Source organism: Varroa destructor, unplaced genomic scaffold (genome assembly GCF_002443255.2).
Source record: "Varroa destructor unplaced genomic scaffold, Vdes_3.0 BEIS01000004.1, whole genome shotgun sequence".
NCBI classification, from domain to species: domain Eukaryota; kingdom Metazoa; phylum Arthropoda; class Arachnida; order Mesostigmata; family Varroidae; genus Varroa; species Varroa destructor.
Window position 1 is genome coordinate 10,603,763 of NW_019211457.1, and position 27,480 is coordinate 10,631,242.

General features: G+C 46.1%; 1 protein-coding gene across 10 annotated transcripts in view; it reads right to left on the bottom strand.

Moving 5' to 3' along the window:
- LOC111248859 (uncharacterized) overlaps window positions 1–27,480 on the bottom strand; it is a 59,419-nt gene that overhangs the window by 7,092 nt on the left and 24,847 nt on the right. For 2 of the 10 annotated variants that reach the window (XM_086988596.1, XM_086988603.1), the window contains exon 2: window positions 1–27,480. This exon is cut by the window's right edge and continues 15,811 nt beyond it. The exons of 3 other annotated variants lie outside the window; for them this stretch is intronic. In XM_086988596.1, coding sequence (XP_086844722.1) covers window positions 1–19 — 19 coding nt within the window. In that variant the 5' untranslated portion in view covers window positions 20–27,480. 5 more of the 10 variants (XM_086988600.1, XM_086988599.1, XM_086988598.1 and 2 more) reach the window with 5 other exon arrangements.

Sequence of the window (27,480 nt, forward strand, 5' to 3'; positions counted from 1 at the left end):
CTAATCCCAGACCGTGCATCGTCAGTGTTCCATATGATACACCAAGGGCATTTCATGCTGGGTAGGGCACACAGTATCGAATATCTGAAACGAGATAGCTACGTTAGTTAAGTTGAACGCTCGATTTCACCACAGCATTAACTAGCAATTATTATCACTGCACAACATCCAAAACATTGATCCTAGATTTTCCTATGAACCCATTTTATGGGCCATTATTGACCATCTACGATAAGTTTGTCACGTAGCTTTCAGTTAAGGCTTTACGAAAGCCTTCGCTAAACCCTAGACCGCGAGTGCTTAATTGTGTTTGACGCTTGACGACGATAGCAAAGTACGTCTATTTACGACAGACGCCAGCAGTTGGTCATTGTTCATGGGAAGTCATCTCATCAAGTGTCAGTGTGTGAACAGCCGATAAAGCAAGTCATAGAGATCCACTCTGAAGGATCTTTCGTCTCGATAGAATTCAGATTACTCTGCTATATCATCGTATATAAGCAAAGCTAATAGATGGTTGTCAACATACTGAAATAAACTAGGGAAATACTGTAGCGTAACTGCTTGATGTATTTTAGTAACAAGACCTACTATCGATGGCGCATGTCTCCGATAAGTAATGCCCAAAGCGGCCGATGACACACAAGTTGGCTATCCAAGGGCAACTTCAAGTATCGTAGAAGATTATTTTGTCTGCTAGCTATCCTCGTACTGCTGATACACAATTGTCATTAACAGATTGATCAAAAAAGCTAACGTGCCCAGAATTTGCCATGAAGTGAAGCTGTGTTATCCGGCCGCTTCGGAAAAATGACCAGGAATTTTCATGTAATTAGAATAAAAACACCGTTCTTTTTTCTTTATTATCTACAACATCCCTATATTTTTTATTTGTCATATATATATATATATATATATATGTAGAATATATATATATATATCATATAGATATGTTTAGAACTTTCGATTATTACGGAAAATGCTGGAATAGAGGTATCTGATACACCACCTAGCCCTGTTTATATAAGATTGATCATGTCATTTTTCAAAAAGGGAGACTGAGAAAGATGCTCCGAATTATGTTTGGTAAAGTATCCTCTATAAGATAAATGCTCCTTGTCTCTCTTAGTTCTACTAAGAGAGACAAGGAGCATTTCTCAATATGCAGACAATATACAGAAATATAGGATAGCAGTAGACCACTCATGTATTTATTGACGTCTGCGACTCCGTTGTAAAATATACTAAGCAAACGGAAATCGTCAGACAACGACCGTACAATATACGCGTTACGCTTTAGCACTTTCCACGATACATCGTAACGATGGCGACTAAGTTATCGAGCAGCACCAAATGGACAGAATCAAACCCGTCACCGGCCGTGGAATTGATCTCGCTCGAAGCGCCTTTATATACGAGAGCTCCAGTGACGTAACTTGAGCTGCCAAAGGCGAAAGAAATCAAATCGTGTTCGAAGTGTTCAGTTAAAATGCCACCCAAAAATGCGTATGACAGAATAAAAACAAGAACGCCTTTTCGAAACACACATTTGCTAGTTGCCTTCTGAACACGTCACCGAATCACCTCATCGTAACCTCGGTTCATCCCCCCTAGCACATCGAGAGCAATAAAACAATGATATCTTGAACGAGTGCTCTATGCTCAGATAGCCACAAAGCTTCGTGCCTGAAAAAAACCACCGTTACAGATATTATTACGTCTACACGGACAATGTACAAGGATACTATACAAAAATCACCATGAAGTCGGTGCAAGATTTGAACCCGACAAACATCGAGAGTTTCTCTTCTGTTCCTTCTACGTTTTTAATTATGTCGTCGTCTCATGACAGTTCGGTGCTGATCGCAGCACGTCGACTGTGGTGATCCTATAAGGCTCGCGGATTTTATGCGTGCAACAATTCTCCGTCGCAGGACTTCTAGGACCCGGCTAATTCGCGAGCTCATTAAGTCGCCTGCAAATCAACGTAAAAGCAACGAAACATACTAAATATACCGCACTGGCAACAGAGACAAAAGGAAACAAAAAATCGAACGTGAAAGAACGTATGTTGCCATTTACATATAAATATAGATATTACGAATCCGTGTATAAGCTATAGTACAGTACAATCTAGACACGACCAACCTTTGCTTGCGGTATTTGATTCCATAAGGTAGCTGTTTATTACAAAACAACTTAATGATCATCGGAATCAAAGTTATTATTAACGACTTCTTTACGGCGGTCAATAACGATACAAAAAATGAGTACGACATCGCCGGAAAACGAGTGTCCTTGGCAAAAATTCATTGTTGAAAACACGCGCCCAAAAGCACTACTCGATGAAATTATTGTTCGAAGATATAGTAAAACACTTTTCGAATTTTCCGCGTTGATAGTCCCGAGGTGACGATGTGAAGCTTGTACATAATCAGGACCACCTGTAAATAGAATTTAGGTCAGTTGAAAGATTCCAATGGGAAACCGCGCAGTTAGCGCTGCTGTCACAGTCAGCGTACGACCATATATTTGCGAAAGCGTACAATATACATGTGTAACGATCCTTAATACGACGCGTGACTCAGCCACTGAACTCTCATAAATTTCGTGGCCGAGTGAGCTCGACAACCTCACCTGACACTTTAGTCGAAACAAAAAAAATCTTACACTGTTTTATAGAAAAACATGAATTACGGGGTGGGTTGTAGCAAGCCGCTTGGGTTAACATTCTCGGTGATTCTTATCACGCGAAAGTATGGCTACTACTCTCCAACGAGTTATCGGATGAGATTTGTCTGCGAGGACGAGATCATATAGCAGAAAAGAATCCATAATAAAAATATTCTTCGACAAAGGCACCCTGTACATTATCGAATTGTTGCACCGTTTACTATGTGATGCAAAATTCACTTCGTTAATTCAGTGGCTGACGATATTTGGTCGTCAGAAAAATACACTGAATAGTAAATTTCTAAGTAAACCGCCAAGGAGAGCACCATCTCACTACGTAACGTTGACACTGAAACACAACGTAACGTTCGAGAGAAATGCGGTTCTACGAAGTGGAAAAATTGGCTGGTGGATATGGCTGGCGTCTCCATGGCGTGTTTCATATATCGATTACGGGGCAACTGAGAGACCAGTAATGACCAGTAAAATCAGTAAAAAAAAAGTTAGACATTAGGGTAAGGTGTATATTCACACAAACAGGGGAGTTTCAGAGGCCTCCTGCTAAACAATGCTAAGAACTACTTTTGATTACATAGGAGTGATTTAATTATTTTGGCAGTGAAATGTATACTACTACAGTGTAAATATCGTAACACCTATGTAAGACGAAGTAAACTTACCGTAGCGTGCTCCTGAAAGGCTAGCTCGATCCGAGCATCGCGTCGTAAGCTGAGAAAAAAGACCCGAACAAAAACTGTCAAGCTTCTGGCAAAAAAAGAAAAAAAAGAAGTCCGACGAAAACCTGAAAGCGCGCAATTTAAAGATTGTGCCTCTGCAGTGCGCAAATACCCAATTAACCCGAATCGTCTCCTCGCATTAAACGCGTCCACCGGTATTAACTACTGAAGGAATACCTATTATGATGTAACAGTCAGCCTGCTATATATATACATTCTGCCTACATGGGGTATACAGGTAATGAAGGGTTAAAAGTTGATTTGGATAAGCTAGCCCCGACGAACTCAAATGATCAAATACATCGGACCCAAACAGGAGCGTTTGTTTTTCGAAAGTGGCATAACTATGCACTGAATCCACGGCACCAAGTTGTCCGCTTCCAGGGCGGCATTAGCAAAAAAATACCCTAAAACCTATGGTTTTACTAGGATTTAGCACAACATAGGCGTTGGCTCGAAGGCCCCTTTTTGACTTCGTCCTGTAAAGCGTCATAGACCGAACCGCACTTAAAACACGCTACTACCGGATTAACTTACCAACTTTGCTCTGTACCGGCACGAACCGCCGAAATATTTAATCTCCACCATCAGAAGCAGTGGCAGTCTTGGTTTGAATAGGTAATTGTTGGCTCGACTACTGGTAAATGGAATTTAGATGTTAGATGAAGCTGCTGATAGATCAGGTATCGCAATCAATGTCAAGCTAGGAATTATCACCATACACCGGCGTCTATGTAGTGTGTCATTGAAAATTCACCACTATAAAAGACCAGTATCTTAATTTACAGTCGAGAGTTTACATAAATGCGCCATAATATAACGTTCACGGTGGCATGCTCAGTCACCACGACGCCCGAGAAGCACTCTTCGTCCGTGGATTGAACAAATCATTTTACTACAATGCACCAGCTTGCGTTACGCGTGCACCAGTGAGCTAATTTTTCTTATAGGGCTAAACGATGCGCGACTCTCTGACAGTTTCAAACGTCGTGAAGCTACATGACGACCTGAGACTACGATAACCGGCCCGATGTTATAGAGTTTCTTGCCCCGGTAGATCTGCGACCACGATTAGAAAACAAAAAAAAATACGGCAGGAAGTGAGGGAGAGAGGCAGGGCAAATTCGGTAACTGTAGAGACTGCGGTAGTTTCTTGGCCGCTGTAGCTTCGCTGTGTTTTTACTCTATCAAATAGTCCATTCTACTGTCGCCATAAGTAGACGTCGTTTAGGTGATAGAGCGAGGATAAAAATCACAGCAGTGGCAAGGGGCGACAATAGCCTTGGCGGCTGTCGTAGATTGTGTCGGCATACTATGGCCTGCGTACCTGTCGAAAACCACTGACTGATCCCTGTAATGGTAGATCTTGTCGGGCCAATTCATTCAGCATAGGATGCTATCGTCGCTTCTACCGCGTTTACGCTCTGTTAAAAAGACGCGTACCTGTGACATGAGTTTGTACGTGTTTACGCCTAAGAAAAAGTCTTCGAAATAAACAACAACAAAGATCGACTCGCAAATTATCTTGTCCATGCGTCCCTCCGATAAGCCTCGATAAGCCATTTTCAACTTATAGTCAAGAATTTACGATAATGCTAAGGTGACTCCCACAGAAAAACTTTAACTAACCAATTAAACACTGTAGCGTTGTATGTAAACGGTTGCTGCCTAAATAATTTTTCATCGTTCATTATGAGCTGACCCTAAATCGAGGTGATACCGAAAATACACGTATATACCTATATACAACAACGCTTTATAGAACTGTGCAGAGTACGCACGAAATACAAGTGTGCAAATCCGTAAGGTACAATTACCAGCCATCCTAGCCTTTAATATCCTATCATCAATTAATGGCAAACGACAGAATCGAACCCACAAACGGCAATGCACAGAAACGGCTCTCTGGTGCATTTTATCTAAAAAAGCACCTACAAACATATGACTACGGTCAACCATCGTAGCAGATCCTTAGTGTCAGGGGGGTATCCAGTGACGGCTGTGTCTCTGTCAGGACGGGATAACCGACCGAGGGTTGATGAAAAGAAATGGAGGGGCCGGAAACAGTCGACTTCTGTTCCCGCTGGCCCGACATCAGTTCGGAACTACCCGACCATCCCGAGCAACTAAGATCCTTCGCATATAGGCAAAAAAAACACCAGTTGTGGTAATAATAGGAGCTGGTTACCACTGCCAAAGACAACACCACTGAAAGCGAGCATCCGTATATATAACGAATTGGAACGGCCAAGCGACCAGACGACGTTGTTATTAATTATGCGTTAACTTTTCGGAGTTCGTTGAAGAAAAAGCAAAAACGTCCACTTTCGGTCAGTGATATAGCGTAGATACAGGAGAAATCGATCAACTGCGAAATTGTTATTAATTATCTATAGTTCGATTAGCGTAAATACAATCGGCCAATGCTCGGTCGGATAATATGTACCATGGTATTGGATGCCCTTAAAACAAAACCTGTTCATAGACTGAGACTGATATACACGTATCAAGTCAGAGCAGGTAGCGTCGAATACGATAAAAAATCACACCAGAAAAAAAAAACAAACCGACGCACGTAGTATTATTTCCCTCCTTTGTCGTTATTTTTATTTAAACTTATGTCGCTTGTTCGTTTGTCATCTAATAGCCAACATAACGGTAATATGCTTCTATTGTCGCCAACAGAGTTCACTGCGAGATAATTTTGCCGCACTCCTTTGAGACAGCGAAACGAAGTACTGCTAGTCACGGTATAGAACAACGCAGCAGTCGTGAACCTTTACCATCGTGTAAATCTGTTTGATGAGCTACTTGCGCTCGCTATCTCCTTCAACAAATAGGAGCACCATATCCCAGCCGGAGCTGAAACGGTTGCAGAGGCAACGGCTTCGATTATATTATTATTATTATCATAGGGGAGCGACATAAACTGGACCAACGCGCGGGAAGAAAAGGTGCCCGTCTGCCCATCCGCCATAGGTTAATTCCATCCATTTCTCTTAGCTCTGTACCATAGGCTCACACAGGTCATGGCACTGTGCTGCTTGCTATGGATGTATGTGTGAAACTGAGTGATTGTGCCTGTATAAACGGCCGCATCAGCACAGAGTGGTACTGTAACAGTAAATGCTGTTACGAGAACTGGCGGTACGTGCCTGAACTATATTCGCATGGCCATAGGAGCCTGACCCACCCAAATAGCAGACGTCTTTCGGTGACAGAGGCAGCAAGCACCCCGCTGTGGAGTCGAGGAGTCCACCCCATTTCGGAGGAACAGCGGCTACAATGGCTGTGAAAAATCGCTATTGTGCCACGATCTGGTCTCTTACTTGCGTTCTATAGCTTTTTTTTTGTACAATAATCATGCTAGACGTAGCTACAATACTATCCACGAAGAAGTCTTGGGACGATGCGAGAGACGTACGAGTCCCATCAACTTCGATGGTTAAGGTTAGACGAGTGTAGCGTCAACGTGCGTGATCGCTTTAGAAAAATACCGACGGTACCACTGTGTTTGTTGCGCCTTCAATAACGTTTACTTTAGAAAAACAGAGGCACCTCTAGATAGGTAATGTGGGCGCAAACGGGATCCTTGCAAACAAAACGAATCTGCTGCGGCCAACGGTGCCATTGGAGGGCAGGAAGAAGATAGATTCTTGTGCACCACTTACTTCTACTTTTCCACAGGACGATAGACTGTTAATAGGCACAGACAATGAAAAGTAGGATCTAAGCAGCAGAAACAACGATAACAATAAGTGATCATAACGCTTCCATAAAGCGTATATTGTTCGCGCAAAGACGCACATATCCTTATAATAGTATTAAAAAATCTACTGGCACTTGTTTGGTCCGCCCCTTTGTCAAAAGTCCTTTGCCTTTTGCCAAAAGTCCTTTGTGTCCCGTGTGATCTCTGCCAGAAGTGCGTTTGTTTTCACATAGCACGCTTCCCGAAGGCAACATCCATCGCGTAGATCACATCAGCTAATTCAATCATATATACTGTTCGGTTCGTTTATTGACTTCAGACGACTCGCCAACAATAATCGATCGGTAGCTAGCGTCTAGCGCTACCAAAGCAGGTCCCCCCAACGACAAATGCACGCAACCACATCAATAAACTTACCCTATTATTTGTTACGTTTGACCATCTTCACCCTGCCTTATCATCGTCACCTTCATCAATTTCCTACACTCACTTCTTGACTTTACTATTTTTTCATATTTCGTCGTATCAATATAATTATTCTCTTGTTACTTTCCCCTAAAAGAACAGTTCGCCATGCCACGTCGAACGACAAAAACCGGTTGTTACCTTTCGCCTTTATGTTAACACCTACTGTCAATACGGCAGGTTTTTTTTACCTGGGTTTTCTACCTGAGTTCCTCTTATGCAGGTATCGATTTAACTATATGTTTTTCATTTATATTCTTTTGGTTAGTGTCCGAGCAGGCGTTTCGGACAAAGCTGATTTTGTCGACTCACGATTGCTGCTGGCGTTTTGCCTTGCAATGAAATATGAAGTTTCGAGCATCGGTGAGGTAACCAGCGCCTGTCGTCTGCCTACCTCTCCATCTGCTATTTGCCGGGATGGTCACTTAGGAGACATCTGAAGAAACAACTGCTGGCCAACGATAGTCGCCACTGCCACGGAATCGTTGCTACAGCGGCGTCCGCAGCAACGGCCATAATCAGTCGTCGAGACGCCACTGGCTGCCCAGTCAGTAGTGAATTCGACGACTGTGGCAGAAAACGCGCATGGCACGAAGCGCCATAAAAGTAACCGCACAACGGCCCACTGCGGCAGCGAAACTTCCATAGGTTGCGTTGCTACGCTGACTTCTGTTTCTCCTCCAGCGTTAAAACTACTACTGCTGCTGCTGCTGCTGCCGCCGCCGCCGCCGCCGCCGCCAGTACCGCTTTGGTTCGGGGCCAATCTCTGGCGTCACCCACCTCCCACGTAATAAAACAGCAGCAGTAGTGGCAGCAGCAGCGTTCGTTACGACTCCGACGCATTAGCCGCCGGCGAAGCGAATGCTGCTGGTGTCGTTGCCGTGCTGCAGGGCTTCTTGTAATGCTGTTATAATAGACCTAAGCAGTTGCGACGTTATGCGCAGTAAAGGTGACAACCTGACTTCGTTAACGGCGCCGCCGCCGCCGCCGCTGCTGCTGCTGCTGCTGCTGTTGCTGCTGCTGCTGCTTCTGCTGCCTTCGTTCTTTCCTATCAAATATGTCGCCATTACCGAGGCTGTCCTTCCATTGTGCATTTACTTACCCTATAATGGAAATCGCGTAAGCGGGCAACAGACGAAATGCATGAACTCTGTATAACTAACTGCTGTTTTTGAATTGCAGCAGTTGACGGCTGTGAACACAATAATAAGCTGACGCTACGAGGAAGAGGCTAAAGGAAAGTCGGATAGACCGAAGGAGCTTCGAGAAATGACGGCACCGAAAACTCTTACTGCTACAGTTGTTACAGCTAGTAACTAACTAGCCTTGTGTTTGCCGTTCATTCAAACGGCAATTGCATACAGCATTGACTACGATGAACAGCCAATGGACAAAAGGCCATTGTAACTACTCTCATGCTACCGCTGCTGCAGCAGGACGAGTTAGAGATCAGCGCGCTTGCTACGCAGTGTTCCAGATTTCGACCAGCCTCAATAAGAGTAATCTCACTAAGCGAACAGACGGTACGATTGGCCTCGAACAAGAAGGCTCCTGCCTACGTCTTCCACAGCTGCAACAATAGCAGTTGTCGCATAGCAGATGGCCATCGTTACCATTATCACAACCACCCCTCTACGAGTACTTCTATAACAGTGTTGCAAATGTTGTTATCAATTATTGCCGTATGATTTCTACTGCGATTATTTTGACCACTGTCTTTACTTACACAGTCCGTTTTATCATCAATACGCAATCACACACAATCAGAAGAATACAAATCAGACTGCACAGGTCGCGACAAACTGCTCCGTAAACGTAACGGGTAATAAACACACCCGTGCTGATAACAAAACACGTCTTGCCGTGCTGTCTCAAACTACGTATCTATTAGACGACTACAATATTTATGTGCAACTGTAACTGCGGCCCTTCGCCACGTGAATGAACCGACGTTCCGTGAGACTACCGATGCCGCGCCACAAGCTTTCCAGCGGCAGCAGACATATAGCGCGAGCGGTTCCTTCCCTTCATTTTTCCGTCGGTTAGCTCTCATTCGCGCACAGTTGAAGCCAGAACGATGGTGCGACATCGTCAAATACTCGCCGCTAAAGCCGCCTCACCTGCCAGTGCCTTCGTCGCTGCGAGCGACATCGATACCGGCAGCAACTGTTGCTTTAAGATGTCGAGTCACGCCATTATTGCAATACATTATAAAAGTAGAAATAATTTTGGTCATAGTAGTACTTCTGCTACCCTGATAGTGGCAGCCATTTGCGTGGGTTGACCTACAGCCTTGCTCGGCTGTTCTTCGTCCGATTCAAGCTGCCTGTGCCACTGCACGAAAAATTTGGCCTGAGTAACCCCGCGCTGGTGGCAGTAATGGCGACGAAGTCGAACAGATCCCGCTGTCGCATTTAATGCATTTAGCCGATAATAGCTGAGTGGGAATGCCTGACAAGGAAGTGATTGACGGCGGTGTACTGCCGCTGCGACAGCCGAGTATGCTCATGTGTACGGCGCCGTGCAGTGGTAGTAAACACCTGTTGCCACTGTCTTACTCATGATCGTTATCAAGCAAATAGATGCTGTAGGCAGACACAAAATTGAATGGCTACAAATGCTTCTACGGTGACAACGTTCGACAATCTGGCAATCCTTACAATCAGAGCCCGCTCGTGGTGTGCACACTCGTCACGATTACATTCACTAAACGAGCGGCGGTGAACAAGCTCACGCCGATTACGACAACATCCTACCAAAGAGACCAAAGTCGACAAATCCCTTGCCTATATATTTTACCAGTGGATCTTTGACTATATGCCTTGTTTTTCCTTGGGGTAAATAGAGCTCCTTCGTCTAAGCCAGATGAAGCTCATCCGTTTCGAACAACGAAATGGACAACGCAGTAAACGTAGACGCACACCCACTCAGAACCAACCCTTCAAGCATAGTAAAATAAGTTAGTTTGTCATCGACAAAACTTCATCGTACCGCTTAGTATTATTGTTTAGCGCTTCCTCGTCGCCGGTCTTCGCACAGCAATAACAAATGCTTGTTCGTCATATTTCCACGACACTTTCGGTTCTGTCTACTTGCATCTATAACACTTACCCGCTATAGATGTTTTTCTACCAATACTGTTAATTTATATATATATAAATAATATGTATATCAAGTTAGCTAGTACTATTGGTCATCAGGATAGCAAACTATTTTTGGCAGTAGCATTGACAATGGTGATGCGATTAGGCTTAACCCACATCGGTCACTTGACATTCCTAATTGATGTCCTTCCTGTTACTTCAGCAATGGTCCGTAAGGTAAGTACCAGACACCGTAGCTTAGTATTGTACAGTTAACTCTTTGTCGACTCTCTGTTTCACGGTAACAGTCGTGAAAGCAGGCAGTAGAATATACAAACAAAGGCATTTCCACCCCAGTAGCGCACCGTAACTCATCTACTGTGCAGGTCTTCAGGGTCGAATTTTCCATCTTTCTTGGTTTACCGCAGTGCCTATTGCCATCATCATCAGTGTCGTCGTCGTCGCCCTCCGCTTGCCCATTTGTCAACCGTAGTATTTCTTCTTCAACGTCTTCTTTAGATGAGTAACAAGTGTGAAAACCAGTTTGCATGAGCAAGCGCCTCTGTGCTGCATGCAACAACTACTGTAGAAATCAACAGACAGATCTGGGACTAAACAGATCCAGCAAAGCTAGAGTGTTCGGGCACTCTTGCTGGCTGGGCAGGTAAAACTGCTGTGCTCAGTTCTTCCGTCTAAGCGATTGTAACGACAAAACCGGCTTACCGATCATCGCTCAGTCCATCCGTCCATCCGTCCGCGCATCCATCTCACAATTTGGCTGAGAAGATGACATAAGAATTAGGAACAAATGTGTTACGATACGCATGACGCGATTGCTGACGCAATAATAACATTGTTGTTATTCAGTCCACTAGTCTGAAGGGAAAGGAACACATTTTCATTTTCCTTTCGACGGCTCCAAGACTGTGCAAAACATTATAGTTTTCGAGGAGAGATCGCGCGCGAGCCAATTCTATGATGGGTAAAATGCAACGTCTCGACGACGTAAACGTTGCTGTTCTTACTACTGCTTCGATGACAGGTTCGATTTGCTGCCCTACTCGGCCATAATGATCCAAATTGTTCGGTATTCACGTAACAAAGGCGAGGCCGCAGTAGAAGGCTAATGGATACAAACAAACAAACAAACAAACGTCGTATAGTCACAGGGACAGCACGAGAAGGCGGTTTCGTCGCATCTAGACTTCGCCTAATCGTTCACTACTACGAAAAGGTACAAGTGAGGAATCACCGAAGGCTAGATTTCTCGTCTAATGAAGGTTTTGGAAACTTCCATCGGACGGCAGCGATTCAGTTAATGAGAATAGACCACACGGAATAGGATGGACCAGGCCGTGCACGGCCAGGAAACTCCGACATGATGGCAATAACAATTGGGACAATGGCGCGTTTTTTCGAAAAGCAACTTGCAATGTATTAATTGATCTGTTGGATGGCAGCCGAGGGAACTGTGTTCCTGAACACAGCGATGGAGGTCGTAATGGCACATGATGGTTCTATGAAAAAGAAAAATGCCTACCCTAGTTTTCGTGCGCTATGTTTTTGTCATACTTAATACATGCATATAACAGTAATATTCGTGACGTATTCGATTTTAAGCAAGTTCGCTCGATTATTCGATGTTGACCATAAATAATTATTACCTCCTTAGTTTACAGTTTACAGACTTCCCATCGGCAAAACAAGAAGGCTCATGCATTTTTCGTGTCGGCTATCGTCGTCCCCGCACAACCCCAAAACACGCGCAGCAGCAGCAGCAGCAGCAAGTAACTGGTCCTATTCCGGGACGATTCTACGAGGTAAGCACTTCTTCCTGGACAGCGCCGCTATTGGGGTACCCTGCTGGTCGCATCTAGTACTTCTGCGTTGTTTTTAACGCCGATAGCGCTGCGCGTGTAGCAGTTTCTAGTGTTCTTTTGGACAAATTTCTCTTTGCTTTGAAAACGACACGGCCCAGGCTACGACCTACGTGCGGCTGCAATCATTCATTACATCGCTTCGAACCCTGGCTACTACGGCTGTGCCGTTACCATTGGACCAGGGCTTATTCTAACACGCGTTCGTACACTGCAACACACAGCTGCCGTTGCCTCACAACATGAAGTAAAATCTAACCGCAATGCTCTGCTCTCCGAGCAGCTTCACCGCGTCATATACTTTAGGTTTTTTTAACTGCAGCGGCGTAATTGCCAACTGATAGCAACAACGACAGTAGCAGTTTAGACAAACGAAACTAACAAGCAATTTTTGCAGACAGTTGCTGCTGCAGCTGCCACTAGCGTTACAAGCAGATTACATATGGCTAGAGATTTGTGTGCCATCGCTTTGTTGGCCAGTCGACAGTTCGTTGCCGATATTGTACTTCGTCTGTCTTTTGTTCCTTTTTTCTGCCGTTTGTTTTCGTACAACGCCCATTGCCGTCGCTGCTGTGGCGGTGATGATGGCTGTAATAGTTGGGTTCTTGGAGCTGCAATGCCGCAGCGGCTCAAACTTCATCAAAGACCAGTAAGGCAACGTCGAGCAGTCCAAATACGGACAGCAATAACGGCACAGGTCCATATGTGTACGGTAATGGTTTTCCTGCAGACACTGCTGGCATCGAAGTCCGCCATGCCGTCAGTACCGTCATGCACTGGATTAGACTAGCAGCGGCACAGCATAGTTCAGCATACGCCACGATAGCAACGCAACATCACAATGGTCATGCTGCTGCTGCTGGCGATGGTTACCATGGTGATCGAAACTGCAATAAATGGTCGGTATTGGTGATGGGGCAAGAAGGCCGCACCGGCGGCAGGTAGGGAGGCACGGCTGGTCGGCCGGCCGCTAACGCTGTTGCACACCACACGAAGCGACTGACAAAACGAGCTGCAGAAGCGGATTTGTTCCAACTGGGCTAAAAAGTTGTTGTGAATCTGTACATTATGTGTGCATACGGATTTGTTGGTGATCTAAGCATCTATGTATTCAATGTGGCCCAGTTATTGGGAAGAGAGACAGCAACGAAATATATTATGTAAATAAACTGATAGAACCAAGAACTGCCTACGCTAATAATCTCTATAGAGGGTAGAAACGCGGTGCTAATATAAAATCCAATAAGGACAGATAATGTTCTTTTAGAGTATATCCACCTGCTTTATTTCCCTGGAGAATCTCGTTTGTCAAGTCTCGGTAAAACGATGCCGCGGTTATAGCGGAACTCGGCGCGTTGTGTTTCATCTAAATTCGTACTCACTTGATGGACGAAACTTGACTCCTTTCTACCATATATATTGCACTAGGCAATCGATCCTTTTCTGTCATACATATTGCATTTAGCAACCTTAGTTAACAAGCCATGATATCTGAACGTAGTTTTTTGCTCATTTTCGTTTGACATTTCCAGTTTGACTAAAGCGGTCGGCTGGCAATTCTTTGAAAAAAGATCTCGCAAAGCTCCCCGAAGGCCATATGACTCCTACAAAATCGTCTATATTGAGCTTACGATCGTGTACTGCAAAAGCTCTATCTACACTGTCTCTTATATATGGTTTTAGACTGCTATAAGGAGCGCTCGAAAAAGGAGTGCTTTACCACGACGCTAGCTATCGATGCCCATAACGGAGCTAAGCGATTTTGTTAAGGTGTTACTTTACATCAAGTAGCCCTGTAACCGGCAAGCGTTGCCGAGTCTACAGTTTTTTCATGTAAATTCAACTTAGATCAAACAAGCGCGACGGTCTATACATCGCTAGCACTATTTCCGACATTAATCTGCCTCATAGCTCGGCCCTGCTTGGAAGCATCATGTCGTTCAATTATCCAGTACGCCACTACATAGGCCAACCGATTGGTTACTCAATGAAGCATCGAATAGAAAAGGAAACGCGTTTGTCCAGCTACGAAGTGTCTGTACCATTGAAACGATATTAGGACTTCGTTAAATTTATGAATCGGTTATATTTTTCCAGAAGCCACAATCGGGACTTAGCCAACTCGCGTTAAAACAAACGTTGCATTTTTCGTTTTTTGTTGCTACGGTGTCATTCACATTCTGACAACTTCAGCGATATTCTCTGATATGATGTCCTTTCTTATTCATTGAAACAGCTGTAGACAATCCTAAGAACAAGCGTGTCATCCCCCAGCACCGAGCTGTTACGCAGCTAGGTAATCTGGCTACTAGTACTGGATTATCCTACAAGAAGTATGCCATATCTCTAACTAGCCCTAGCACTACCGCTATAGCAACTGATCATTCCAGACGAGTGAAGTTCGCTCAGTGCTGAGTGACGGCCGTTTTCAATCAAGCGTTAACTTTAAAGGCCGATCTGTCCTACTCGATTGACCTCGAGCTGTCGCTGGTGTTCCCGTCACTGAAATGATCAGCTTCAGCCGCAAGAGGCTAATTGATAACAAGCAACCATTAAGTAATTTACTCCACTGAGTCAATACGATTGGTTTAGTGGCTACACGCCCTGTCTCATGGAGCTGTACGTGCGGGGAAACTTTTATACCGTGTTTGCTCGATTTGTTCGGCGCCCCCCGCCTCCTTGTGACCAGAGAAAGTAGGCTGACCGACCGATAGCCGACGGCAGGTATCAGCCTGACACCCGCCATTGTCCATGACGGGACCTGTACCTAGTCTCCGACCCGTACTCGTCTACGTATACCTAAAGTAGGCATGAATGAATGTCGATCTAACGCTCATGGCAACGATGCTACGGTACAGTTATGACCATTCGACTGCGTTCTAGTCAGCTTTTAAACAGATAGATTTCTGAGTAACTGGAAATAGCAATATCGGCTGTAACCAGCTTGACACGAGGGCCCGCAGCCACCGCGGCAGACCTATACCTGTTTGTAGGCGTAGAGCTTTTGCCATGCGCTTCACGCATGTAGCTCAGGCTGTTGTGGCAGATATTTCAGCAAACAGGATCAGAGTTCCTTAGCCCATCGCACTTTTTGATGGCATCGTTCCCAATGTCCGTTCTGTGGACGCGACTCTCGCGGCTGCTGTCGTTATCGTCTGTGGCACACCGTAATAGAACCGAGTATTAAACCAGACCGGACCGACGCAGACGGCTCAGCCTCGCGGGACAACCCGATGACGGCAGCGCCACCGCAACTAGCTTAAATTGGTCAGAGTTATAAGCAAACGCCGGCTGGGTTCATTCACAAAGCGCCAACAGCATGGCCGCGTAGCCGGCAGTACCAACAACAATCAGTAACAGACGCCGCTACACAACATCGGAAGGCACAACGCTACGTCGCTTAGTTATATGGCTAGCGTAGCAGCAGTCGGCGAGCTGACGGGCAAACGTCACGCATCCTGTAGACATAGTTATGTATGCAATATAATAGCAAACCGATGAAACAAGCACATGTGTCGTTACGCGGTGAGTGGACGAAATGGCAGTATCCTGCGACTGTGAGATTAGCGCCGTGGACGCTGATTGACGCTATGAGACAAGTCTACAATACGCTGGCCAACCGTGCGTATAATATGAATAGCATGCGGTCGCTTCATATGTCTGTGGGGATTTTATATAATTATCAAGACAGATTAAAGCAGTGAACGGCGACATGATTCAACAGAGCTCAATAGCATTTATACCCGTAATTTATTCAAACTCAGTAGACTGACCGCTATATACATCGCTAAACAATTGAGCTGCTGGTGAAATACAATTTTCTTTATTTCGCATTATGTAAAACTAGAAAATGTCGAATGCAGGCAAGTCGGCACAAAGTAGAACGAGTGATGCTTCATGTCTTTTCTCATGACAAACATTAGCAAACAACTCGTTTCTCTAAGCTTAATCATCCCATATTATATAGTGTATTCTTGTTCCTACAGAAGATTGCCACACCCGCGAGAGGCAGCCAGAGAACTTACTTATGGATCAAGTAACCAGCACCAGCTGGTCGATGGCAGAAATGTAGCTTTTAGAGGATCCTAGGGACTGCCCTAGCATCCTTCGAAAGTTCGTTTGTATTGCCTCCATGGTCACCTTCTTGCTCCCCCCAAAACCAAATAACTTCGCCGCTCGTTTCGAGTCAGTTCCGTTACAATATCTAAGGAGCCCTGGTACGAAGTGGGAATGTGCTGCCTATCAGCCGACAACGACCTTAGTGAAAAGGCTCCCTCCGCAGAAGGGGTCCTGCAGGCCTGGTCGAAAACTCGGAAAAAAGTTCGGCTTGCTATCTATGCTGGACCTCTAGAGACAACAACTATATGGGAAACTCGTTGTTCGACTACCGAAAATCAAGAACCTTCGGAGGTGGAGAGAGGTTTCGAGGAAATACGAAGAACAAAGCTTGCTGGGGCTTGTTAACTGCCCCGCGACAACATACCCGAGCCGCATTTTCGTCCAGTGACCTCTAATTGTAAACACCGCTATCCCCGAAATCGTTCGCTCTCATCCTGCAGATAGCTCCTCACACCCTCGGCGGCGGTAGAACTTTTCGAAAACACGAATTTTCATCATTGTACCTAAAACCTATTCGGCACAGAATTGGCCTCCTCCAGAAAACTTTAGCCGTTGTTCGATCGCTCGCCTCGAGTGCTATGAAACTCAAAACTGCAGCCATCTGTAAAGCATTTGGAGAAGTTTCTTCAGTGCTTCGAACTGCTTCGGTACCGAACAAAGCTCTCCAAAAAGCCACAACAAGGGCCTTAAAACCGACGTAGCAAAGAGATATCCTACACACAGTCCCCCAGAATTTTCGTACGGGCAGTGCCTTCGGATCGATGAACAGTAATCTTAGTAGGCAAAGTATCTCAACGGAAGCTATCGAACGAAACAGATGCAGAACCCCGACTGCACCGACGGAGCAAATTGTGTCGATCAGCGGCCGCTGTTTAGCCTCAGTCAGTTGAAAGCTGACAGGATCCGGTTTGTTGTCGAAAGTACGACATCAAGTTCCACTACACAGCTTGAGTTCACAATGGCTCATTGAATAGTTCTTAAGCTTTTGAAGCAAATTAGTCCTCGAAGCGCCTAAGTCCTTCATAGATACTGATACTTTGTAATAGGTATTTTCAATATAAAATCTTGTGTTTATCACAAGCTTCGGCTCGCCACATATAGACATTTTTTGTTGTGACAACTTCTTGGCGCAACAATTTCTCACTAACGGTTCGCCGGTAACGGCTTGGCTCGGAGTAGATTCTGAGTCATCTTATCCATTAACAACAGAAAAACAGTTTTAGCTAGAGAAGTCAATGACCTGGCTAATCATGACCGCGACTATCTTTCTCATAAATACTGCATCTCTTTTTTGGCTTCTTACTTAAAACAATATACTCGTTTCTGCTTCACATCTGTACTAGGAAGAAAAATGCCCGTTTCCTTAAATTATCGTTTCCCATCCGCCATACACAGCACTGTTCTTTCGAGCTTGCAACAAATTCACACCTGAAACAATTCCAGGTTGGCAGTACGCCTGAAATAATGATACTGCAACACGTGAAGGACTCAACATAACACAACAACGTAAACGCTTTTTCCGTTGGACACTACGAGTATAACGAACAGTATATGAGCTCAACGGACCGTGTTACAAGCGAACGGTCAATTTTCAGGCTAGTAGATGCCAGCGACCCACAAGACGGGGCTGTATCGCTATGAAATCAAATGCTCACAATGATGATTGTATCGCTCGACGCAATAGCGCACCTGTGAAAGGACGCAGCATCAGGTAACCGATTCGAGAATACGTTATCGTCGTTTTAATAGAGATAAAAATGTAATAAGGCAGCGGCCGTGTTCAGCAGTAGCTGTTATCTTGGTAACTCGCCTGTTGCAGAATCGGATAAGTATCAGTTCCTAAGAAGCATATTAGGCATCGTAAAGTGTAACGTCAAGTAGCCAGCACCATATGACCCAAGCACGGACCTTTAGCCGGCCGTTGTGGCGAACATTATGGAATTTCATTATGAACGGATAATTTACACAAATACATCGATAATACACTAACCCGTTTATCTAACCTGCAAAGCCGCCTCGTTGGTATCATTGCAAGACACTTCGGCGTTCCTCATTCACGATACAATAATATGTCTATAGAAGAGGTCTCGTCATCGATGGCTACTGTCAATGGAACAAACGATGGTGTATACCGGTAAATGAAACCTAGTTAGTTCCATATCCTAATGCCAATAGCCGCTGTACCAGCCGCAACGGGATGCTTCCAACAGAGATATTCAGCATTTAATTTTCTTTTAAAACCAACCCGACTCATACTCAAACAAGGATATTAAATACGGAAAACTGCGTCGAGTTCAGTTCAGCTTTCCTATTCAGTTCTATTTCTTTCCACCGCCCTCGCCGTAGCCGCTTATTCATCGTCAAGTTACTCCTTTCTCTCACGAACAACAACAATAACGCAGCAGAGACGCACCCCGCGCTGGATGCCCATCGTCTGGACTAAGACCTAAACAGGCTTGGCAGTGACTGCTATCTTCGTTGCGGTCGTGCGTTTTGCACCAGTTTTTTTTCTCTCGGATTCTTCCTCTACCGCCACGACCATTTCCTTTTCCCCAAGTCTAATATTTATATATATATATATATATATGTATATATACAGAGTCATTGTGATGATGATTGTGCTGATTTGATGACTCGACGCAGCAGTAGCGGCTTCGGCTGTGACTCTGCCTCGGTCGTTGCCAGCACGCAGCGACAGTAGATATTCTCTGTCTTCTCTCTTGGCCATTCTGAGCTCTCCTACTCTCCAGTTGCCCACTGATGGTGACGGTTGTCCATTCGCGGAAGGAGCCCTCTTTGCAGGGAGCTACGGCTGTTACAACGACGACATCTTGTGGCCGCCGCCGTAGCGGCTGCTGCTTCTGGTATTGGCGACGAGTGTGACCCGTGGGGTTGGTGGCTGTTCCCTGTTACCTGTGCCTGGTGCGTGTCAGCGTAGCTCGTCATCGTCATCATCGTCGTCATCATCATCATCATCGCCGCCGTCATCGTCGTCGTCGTCGACTGCTGGACTGTGCAGATGAGAGTCAGTAGCAAAGCCAGCGGTGGCCTGTAAGCACAGGTCACTAACCCGCTGTGAGAGAGCTGACAGGCACACAAGCAGTGTTCGCCGGTACGACGACTAGTACTACGCCACAGTTGGCGATTTTCTGGCGCCGTCTCGATTCTGTACCGTTGAGCTCCTTACGCGAATGACAACAGCACACAACAGTCACCAATTAGGGCTAACGTTACCAGCAACCACTGCAGTCCTACGATTATTCGACCCATCTATGGTGAACCCAACAGGAGATCGACAGGCCAGCCTTTTCGCATAGGAAACGGAGGGCGAGCAAAGTGGCACAAGCACAGCGCGACCGTTGCGAGCCCATCATGATAATGGTGATGATGACAACAACAGCGACAACGCTCAAGTTGATGATGGCAATTTTGTTGGTCTACCACGCATTGGTTGGTCGGTAAGTCCGTTCTTGGTCCACGATAATGCAAAGCTCGTAGCACAAGAGGCGAAAAGGCCGAAAGCTTTGGAACGCTTGTTTCTACGATTGGGTTCATTTGTTGTGAGATGCAGCGCCATAGAGGGAGCGCCTGGCGGCGCCTAGTGTTCACCAGGCAACCAGTGAACAGGCAATGAATGCTAGCAGAGGGTTTAGCCGACGCTCATAGAAAAGACGATACGAAGGAATCGCTATTGCGGGCGACTCCCTGATGATCCTAGCATCGCTGTTGAGGATACTCTGCAGTCAGGTCAGGTCACATGCCACCAATGGCAATAACAGTAGCATGCCGTTTCCGGAACAAAAAAGAATAAGATCAAAGAGAGCAAAAGAAGACAGGCGCCCTTTCGGGGTTTTTACGCTCTACTTCGTGGAACCTGATAATAGAGTGACGACGATGACGACGGTCTCCTGCTCGTTGATGAGACTGGTTAAAAAGCGGACCGCCTTAGGGTTTAGGGTGAAGTGCACCTGAACTGCGTGCAATTACTGCTAGGACAACTAGCGCAGAGCCTTATAAAAAATAGCCACAAGAGATAGATATCTTCAAGTCGAGGGCGCTAACGGCTAAAACGGTCATCGAGGGAGATTTGTATGCGGATCTCCTTTCATTCCGTGGGATCACTACTATTCAAACAAATCGTTTCTTAGTCACCGAAACAGCCGGAGACATCACAGTTGATAGATAATGCCAAAAATACAATGTACGCACATTGGACCCGCAACCGCACATACAATATACGTACCGACGTGTACCACCAATTATGGTGAGGCGTTTTTATATTCAGTTAGATATTCATTGCCATTCTAAATCTCAATTTATTTAGCATTCCACGTACAATGACCCAGCTTCGAACTGGCAGCTTTACACATCTTTGTTTCTTCGATGCGAAATGTACTTGTAGATCAACGGCAAATTATAGTAGACATTTCAAATCTTCATTTCGAAGGTGGTTCCTGATGGAAATATTTCTGCTCCGTTTGGGCATCTATTCTACAGAACAAGCTCGGCTTCCCCCTCATTGCATTTTCCCATCCCAAGCAGAGCTGTGGACGCGGTACGACGACGCGTTTGTCATCGTGTACTATTTGCCAACAGCGTGCCCGAATATTCAGCTCTGCATACATTTGCAAAATCGCCACGAACCCAAAGCAGCGTTATTCTTTTCTTCCTGCTCATAGCAGCAGATCCTTCTCGGTCGGCGTTCCCGTGCGATCCTCGTAGCACCAGCAGCGGCCGTTGTGGCCGTCGCCAGGAGCAACCCAAATGCCGGTGAGGGACACAGAGTACCGCGATCGCGACCACAGGGTTGCTACTCTGCATGAGGCTTCGCGATGTCAGGTTCATCGACCTAGCAAGCTACAAGCAATAAGTGGAACCCACGAACGAGCCAGCGAGCGAGCGAGCAAGCAAGTAAGCGTCGTCTAGCCGTCGTCCGCCAACAGCCATCCTTACCATCAACAAGTATAATGCTTCTGTCATGAGCGTCGCGGCACCGAACATCGACCGGTCCAGGCCGCGTCTCCGAACTGCACCGTAGCATAACCGAACCGCAAAATCTGGAGGGGTTGTGCCGCTAGTGGCGGCAAAAAGGCAGGTATCGATTTAGCCTTCATCTTTCGCCTTTCGGCTCGCGCCTGGATCGCCTCTGATCCGCTTGTTTACTGTGAGTCGCTCACTCGTCGGTTGCCATGGTGACTCCATCCCAGTGCCGCTGCCGCCGTCGCCACTGCCGCAGCAATAATGTTAGAAGTCCGTCGCTGGGCCATTTCGCCTCTTCTGGCCATCACAGCACAGCACTAACGCCCCATAGGCCCGCTACTACTGATGGCGTATCGTACTATGTACTACTGCGACCGCTGTTCCGCCTAGTAACGAGGAACGTACTCATGCAACAGTTCGGCCGGTAACGACTGGCAGCAGCGTCCACCGCGGCGGCGTTTGTGGGGCTCAACGATGGGTTCGGTTCTGTATTGACCCTACACAACTAGCTTAATGCTACTGGGCAACACTAGAACAATCTTCAACAGGATCTGTTAGATGCGCGAATCATGCGTGGCGGCCGCTGGTCCCGCCGCAGAGACTCCGCGTTGCAAACAATTCGTCTGTTTCTCATCGGTACCAGTTCGCTACATCCCTTTATAAATACTATTTCGCTGGTTTCGCTGAAGTACTCGTATTGTTATTGTACTTCTCCAACAGGCAGATTGAAATTTCCATTGGCTTCGTTTTTATGGTGTCGTTTCGCTCTACCTGACGACAGAAGATCTTGTTTTCGACATAGGTCTCGCCTTATGCATGCACGTGCTCACATCGTTTAGGGCTGCTAATCAGGTCATATATTTTTAAAGCCAACATGTAACCACAATATTCGTTTCAATAACTCACGGTCAATCAGCTCAGCTTTCCTACATTAAACACATTCAATGGTATTATACTGTATTAGCGTAGCTATTCTTATTATTAAAACAAACAAAACAATTTACCACAGACAGGCTTTGAGGTTTTTTGGAACGTCGATTAATACGTAGCTCTAGGATCTAATGGTCATTTTTGCCTTCCAAACTAGGGAAACGCGTTCTATAAAGCGGGTTCGGTCCAACCCTACATGTTCCGAGACCTTCGTTTTTATACTTGCTCAATTCTTACTCTGAAAACCTGATGTGCTTGTAGTTTAGTTAACGACCTGATGCCATTTCATCATCGGCAATACGGAAAACATTCAAGGCGAGATATATCGAGTAGGTTTAGGTGCTGTTTGATTTGACTACGATGAACTGAAGTAGTAACGATCAGTGAACCGTTACTACTTCAGCTCATACCAACGCAAACAGACTGTCGATTGACTGCGGTGCTATCTTGACCCGTCACAATTTGTTTCTCAGCCTTACACTCAGCAACTGTTTACGGTGGTACCAAAAGGTAAGGTAACGAAAAGTTAACTACAGAGTGCGCGATTGAGTGAAATCAGTTCCTTTCAACACGAATAACGGGGATGTTCGATGTTGTTGTCACTCTGAAAGAGTCAACAGTGGTCATACAATACAGCTGTCACGAATAGACACGCGCCGATATTTTTTCCAGAAGCTCATGGTCAACGGAATGTACGTGGGTAGGGCGAAGTCAAGAAGCAAATGCAGAATTTTCTAAAGCCCAAATCGGTTTTTGCTCCTTTAAGCCTTTTCCCAAGGCAACGCACCTAGGTTAATTTCAGATATGGAACAATCCCCTGTGGAATTTATATTAGATATCAAAAACTGTTCCACCGACGACAAGCAAGTGATCCGCTTGAAATCATTGTTTCTAAGCGCGTTCTTTCACTCGTTATTATCAGTTTTTACTATTATAAGATCACGTTGCCTATGCGCCAACATCTTACTCGAAGCTACGGCTTAGTCTGGGTTGTATTCGTAGTTCTGAAACATCAGTTTCTGGCTTGTTCGTTCATTGTGCATTCTTCCAACATTCCCGGCTCGGCCCCATTCGTTCATTTAGACCGCGGTTGTCGACATCATCATCTCGACAGCCGTGGTGCGCTGCACATAGACGCGCTTATCATTCTTTGCCTCTGCTTACCCGCATTTTGCGGTTCCTGCGAGCAAACCAACTGCTGCTATTGCAAGTATACCACCACAGGCCAAACAACAACGACGTGCCTAGCTGCTTACCTAACTTTTACAGTCAATGCTCGCCTACAGTTAATTATAGCTGCTATTAAGACGACGATTATAACCAGATGGTGGAGCTGACGGATGCACGGCTCACCATGTTCCATTTAAGATGTTCTCCTGGGCTTCTACTTGGTGCCCGGCCGCTTCTTGTAGTTCTGCCCCAGCTTCTAGCAAAACGCTGCAAGAGTGCTTTGCGCAGCTTTCCTTGTCATTTGTTGGCCTCCTTTTAGCTGACTTCGCCCTTATTCCTGTTTTGTTCATTCGGTCAAACATTACTGTTACAGCACCACATGGGCTAAACCTGCGCCATCTACTATTTGAAACCGCTTAACGTTTTCATCACTGACAACTGCTAATAGTGGTAGGTGAGTTATCTACAGCTCTGCTGGTGATCTCGGCGCGCCTGTAGGACGAAGCAGAGTGATTCCTCCTTAACTCGTATAGAAGCTAGTCAAGATGATGCAAAGAGAGCACCGCTTTTGTCCTCCTGGCTCTGGCCTTTATTCCGAAAAGAAAAAACCATCGAAACAACACTGTGAAACGAAACTGGTATACGTATACACCGATACTACAAAACTACTGGTACTACTGGCCCTTAATTTGGTCCTGCGGTCCGTCCTCGATTATCCAATATCTGCAATCCACCTATACCTGCACACCTTTTGTTCTACGAATATACATAAGGGCATGACACACGTATTCTGGCAACCAAGTCAGTCGTCAATGCCGCCATCGTTACCTTCTCGATTTGTCATTGCCGTCGAGAAGTTAGTACCTCTGTACTGGTACACTCTGGTGCCATAATCCTCTCCCTAATTGCGCTGATATTTAGCGCAATCCATCCGGCGTGCCTGTACGCCTGCCTGCCTGCGAAACGGAAGCAATCTTCCGATTTCCTCGTTCTGGCACCACATTCCGCTCAACTCGATAGATCGATCGCCCTATACCGAGTATCGCAGCCGTACTGCTCAGAGATGGGATGATCATACTGTGATGCTCTACTCAGTCAAGCTAGCCCATGAAGGATTTTCACTCAGCGCCGTTCTCCGGGACGGGTCACGTCGCATGACGCCGAGAGGCGTTTTTCTCACTCAACTAAGCACTGCCGCTGCAAATTTTCTCTCACTTTACTTTTCTCTGTTCGCATACTTTCAACTGTGAAGCCAATCGTGTGTAGTTACGTTGTCATAGCGCCTAGCTGATTATTCAGACTACTGCAAACTCGGCATTACATAGAAAACTGGCTATCACCACTGCCGCCGCCGATAACGGTGGTGGTGTTACACTCGTGTTTATTCTGTCCATTACTCTATTCACCCAATAACTTGCTAATCAATCAACCAGCGACAGCAGCAGCGGTACCTTATATCGAAGCACCTGGTACTCCAATAAACCTGATTCTAAACTCGTCGATCTTCCTTTGCTTAACGAAACGTAAATTCTTGATTATGAACTGATCTATTGTAGCCCGTGGTTGTACCCGGCTTGCAATCAGCAGCTAGTACTAGTGGTATAGTCGCATATCGCTGCACTTTTAGGACTGTAAATATACGTACAAATGGGCACGCCTAAGAGTCCCACTGCGAAAACAATTGCGTTTCCAGCGAGCTTCATGCGTTCCAATGAGCTTCCAGCGAGCGTAGCCTCTGACGTAGAAAAAGCTTCGGAAACTTCCCATGATGCACATACACACACACACACACGCACGCACGCATACATACACACACAAACACAAATATATCAGTCGGCAGGCACTAAATCTCACACAATATCACGATATCAGCCTGCGATGGGTAATGGGCTTGACTGAACGTCATACGTAAATCGACGCACACACACGGCACATGCATATGTGTGCATTTGAATATGATGATACTGTAAGTTTGATCTTTCCAGTCCACAGAAAGATAATAAGCTTGCGTGCGGTCAACGGAATCTGCTGAATTTCATCTATGCTGACCTTATTACTAAAATACCCTCTTGATCTATACTTACAACGATAATATTTTATATGTAATTGTAATGCGACTATCCGTCTTGTACTCTGCCACTTCGGTATTGTTATAATGACAGGTCGTTGCATGTCGTTGTTGCCGTCGTCGTTGTTGTTCGTTGACGGTGTGCCCTTTTCCTTGGTGGTCCGTCCCTTTCCTCAGCCTAACGTTTCGCACACAGCCCGGCCGGTCCAGGCCAACTCAACGTTAGATAAATGGAAGACAGACGATAGACACCCAATCAAATGCTGGCGACAGCGGCGCCGCTGGCGGCGGCGATGGCAATGCAGTCGTATGTGCGGGCGGCACGGTACGATATCCTTCCTTCCAATTCAGTGTGATGATGTCCGCTGCTCGTACGCGCCCGTCCTCTTTCTCACTGGCCAACGATCGCTGCTGCTCGTATATGCGTCGTTGTCACCCGCTTTAGATGTTAGGCCGCTGGTTACCGATGGTTTACCATCACGATCATCGTCAGCATGAGCATCACCATCATCGTTACTATGGCCTTATCTCCCCGTCCCCGCGACGGGCAACACGAGCGACGACCTGTCGTTGTTGCTCGCAACCGCCACCTTCGCTATGAACAGCGGCTAACGCTCGTAAGTGCGCAGTATTTCGATTCCTCACTGCTATTCCTCCTCTCCACCTTCCGAGCCACAGCCAGTCGGACAGCCGAGCTGGGCTCGTGAGCAGCACTATTTGAACTGCTGCGCATACCGCCACCGCATTGACGACGACAACAACTGGCGCATATACAGCCGTTGTACCCTCGGCCACCTCCGCCCTGCTGCAGAATCAAGGATCATCACTTGCGCGGTTAGCACGGGAGTTATACATTAGCTCTGCAACCGTTGATAGGAAAAGGGACAGCCAAGTCGGTGTACAGGCAGACGCGCACCACGTAGAGAGCACACACATAGTAACACTGATGCAGTGACTTCCACGGCTAGTGCCGCGACGATGCTTCCGACTTAGCGGCCCGAGCGGCATCGACAACCGAGTGGCCACCGATCAGATCGCTACTACTGTGATTATTATTCAAGTGGCAGAATATGAGCTGTCGATGTTAGTTTACAGATCCGTTGGACAGATCTCGTTCGTGATCGTCCGAAGGATGATGCTTCGATGGGCGGCAGTGTGACACTGTCGAGGCACCGTCATCAGCACGACTAATAACAGCAGCTGCAACTTCTCGTCGGTGGCGATTCCCGCAAGGGTACAATGAATAGTAACATTAGCGAAGTTTATCTTCGCTCGCCGCTGGTTACCTTGGTCGTGCGGCCACCGTCATCGTCATCGTCATCGTCGTTGACAGCGGCGGCAGCGGCGACGACGAGGGTGGTGGTGGTGTTGCTGGCGTTAATGACAGTGGAGGTGATAACAATGCTGGTCCGGTGGTCTTCGCTCTCGACTTTCGTTTCTGGCAATTTGTCTATAACTGGCAGCCTTCGGAAGTTGACGTGGTCAATTATTGGCGCGATGACGCTTTTTTGTCCTCGTGCACCGGTCCTGTTCCTCTTTTAAGCACCATGAAAAAGCAGAGGTTGAAATGGGATTGGATGCTAATACCAATGTGCTAATCAAGCCGTAAAGATTTAATAAATGGAAGGCAAGACAGCCTCCTCGACTCGGGGTATAAGTAAACTGCTCT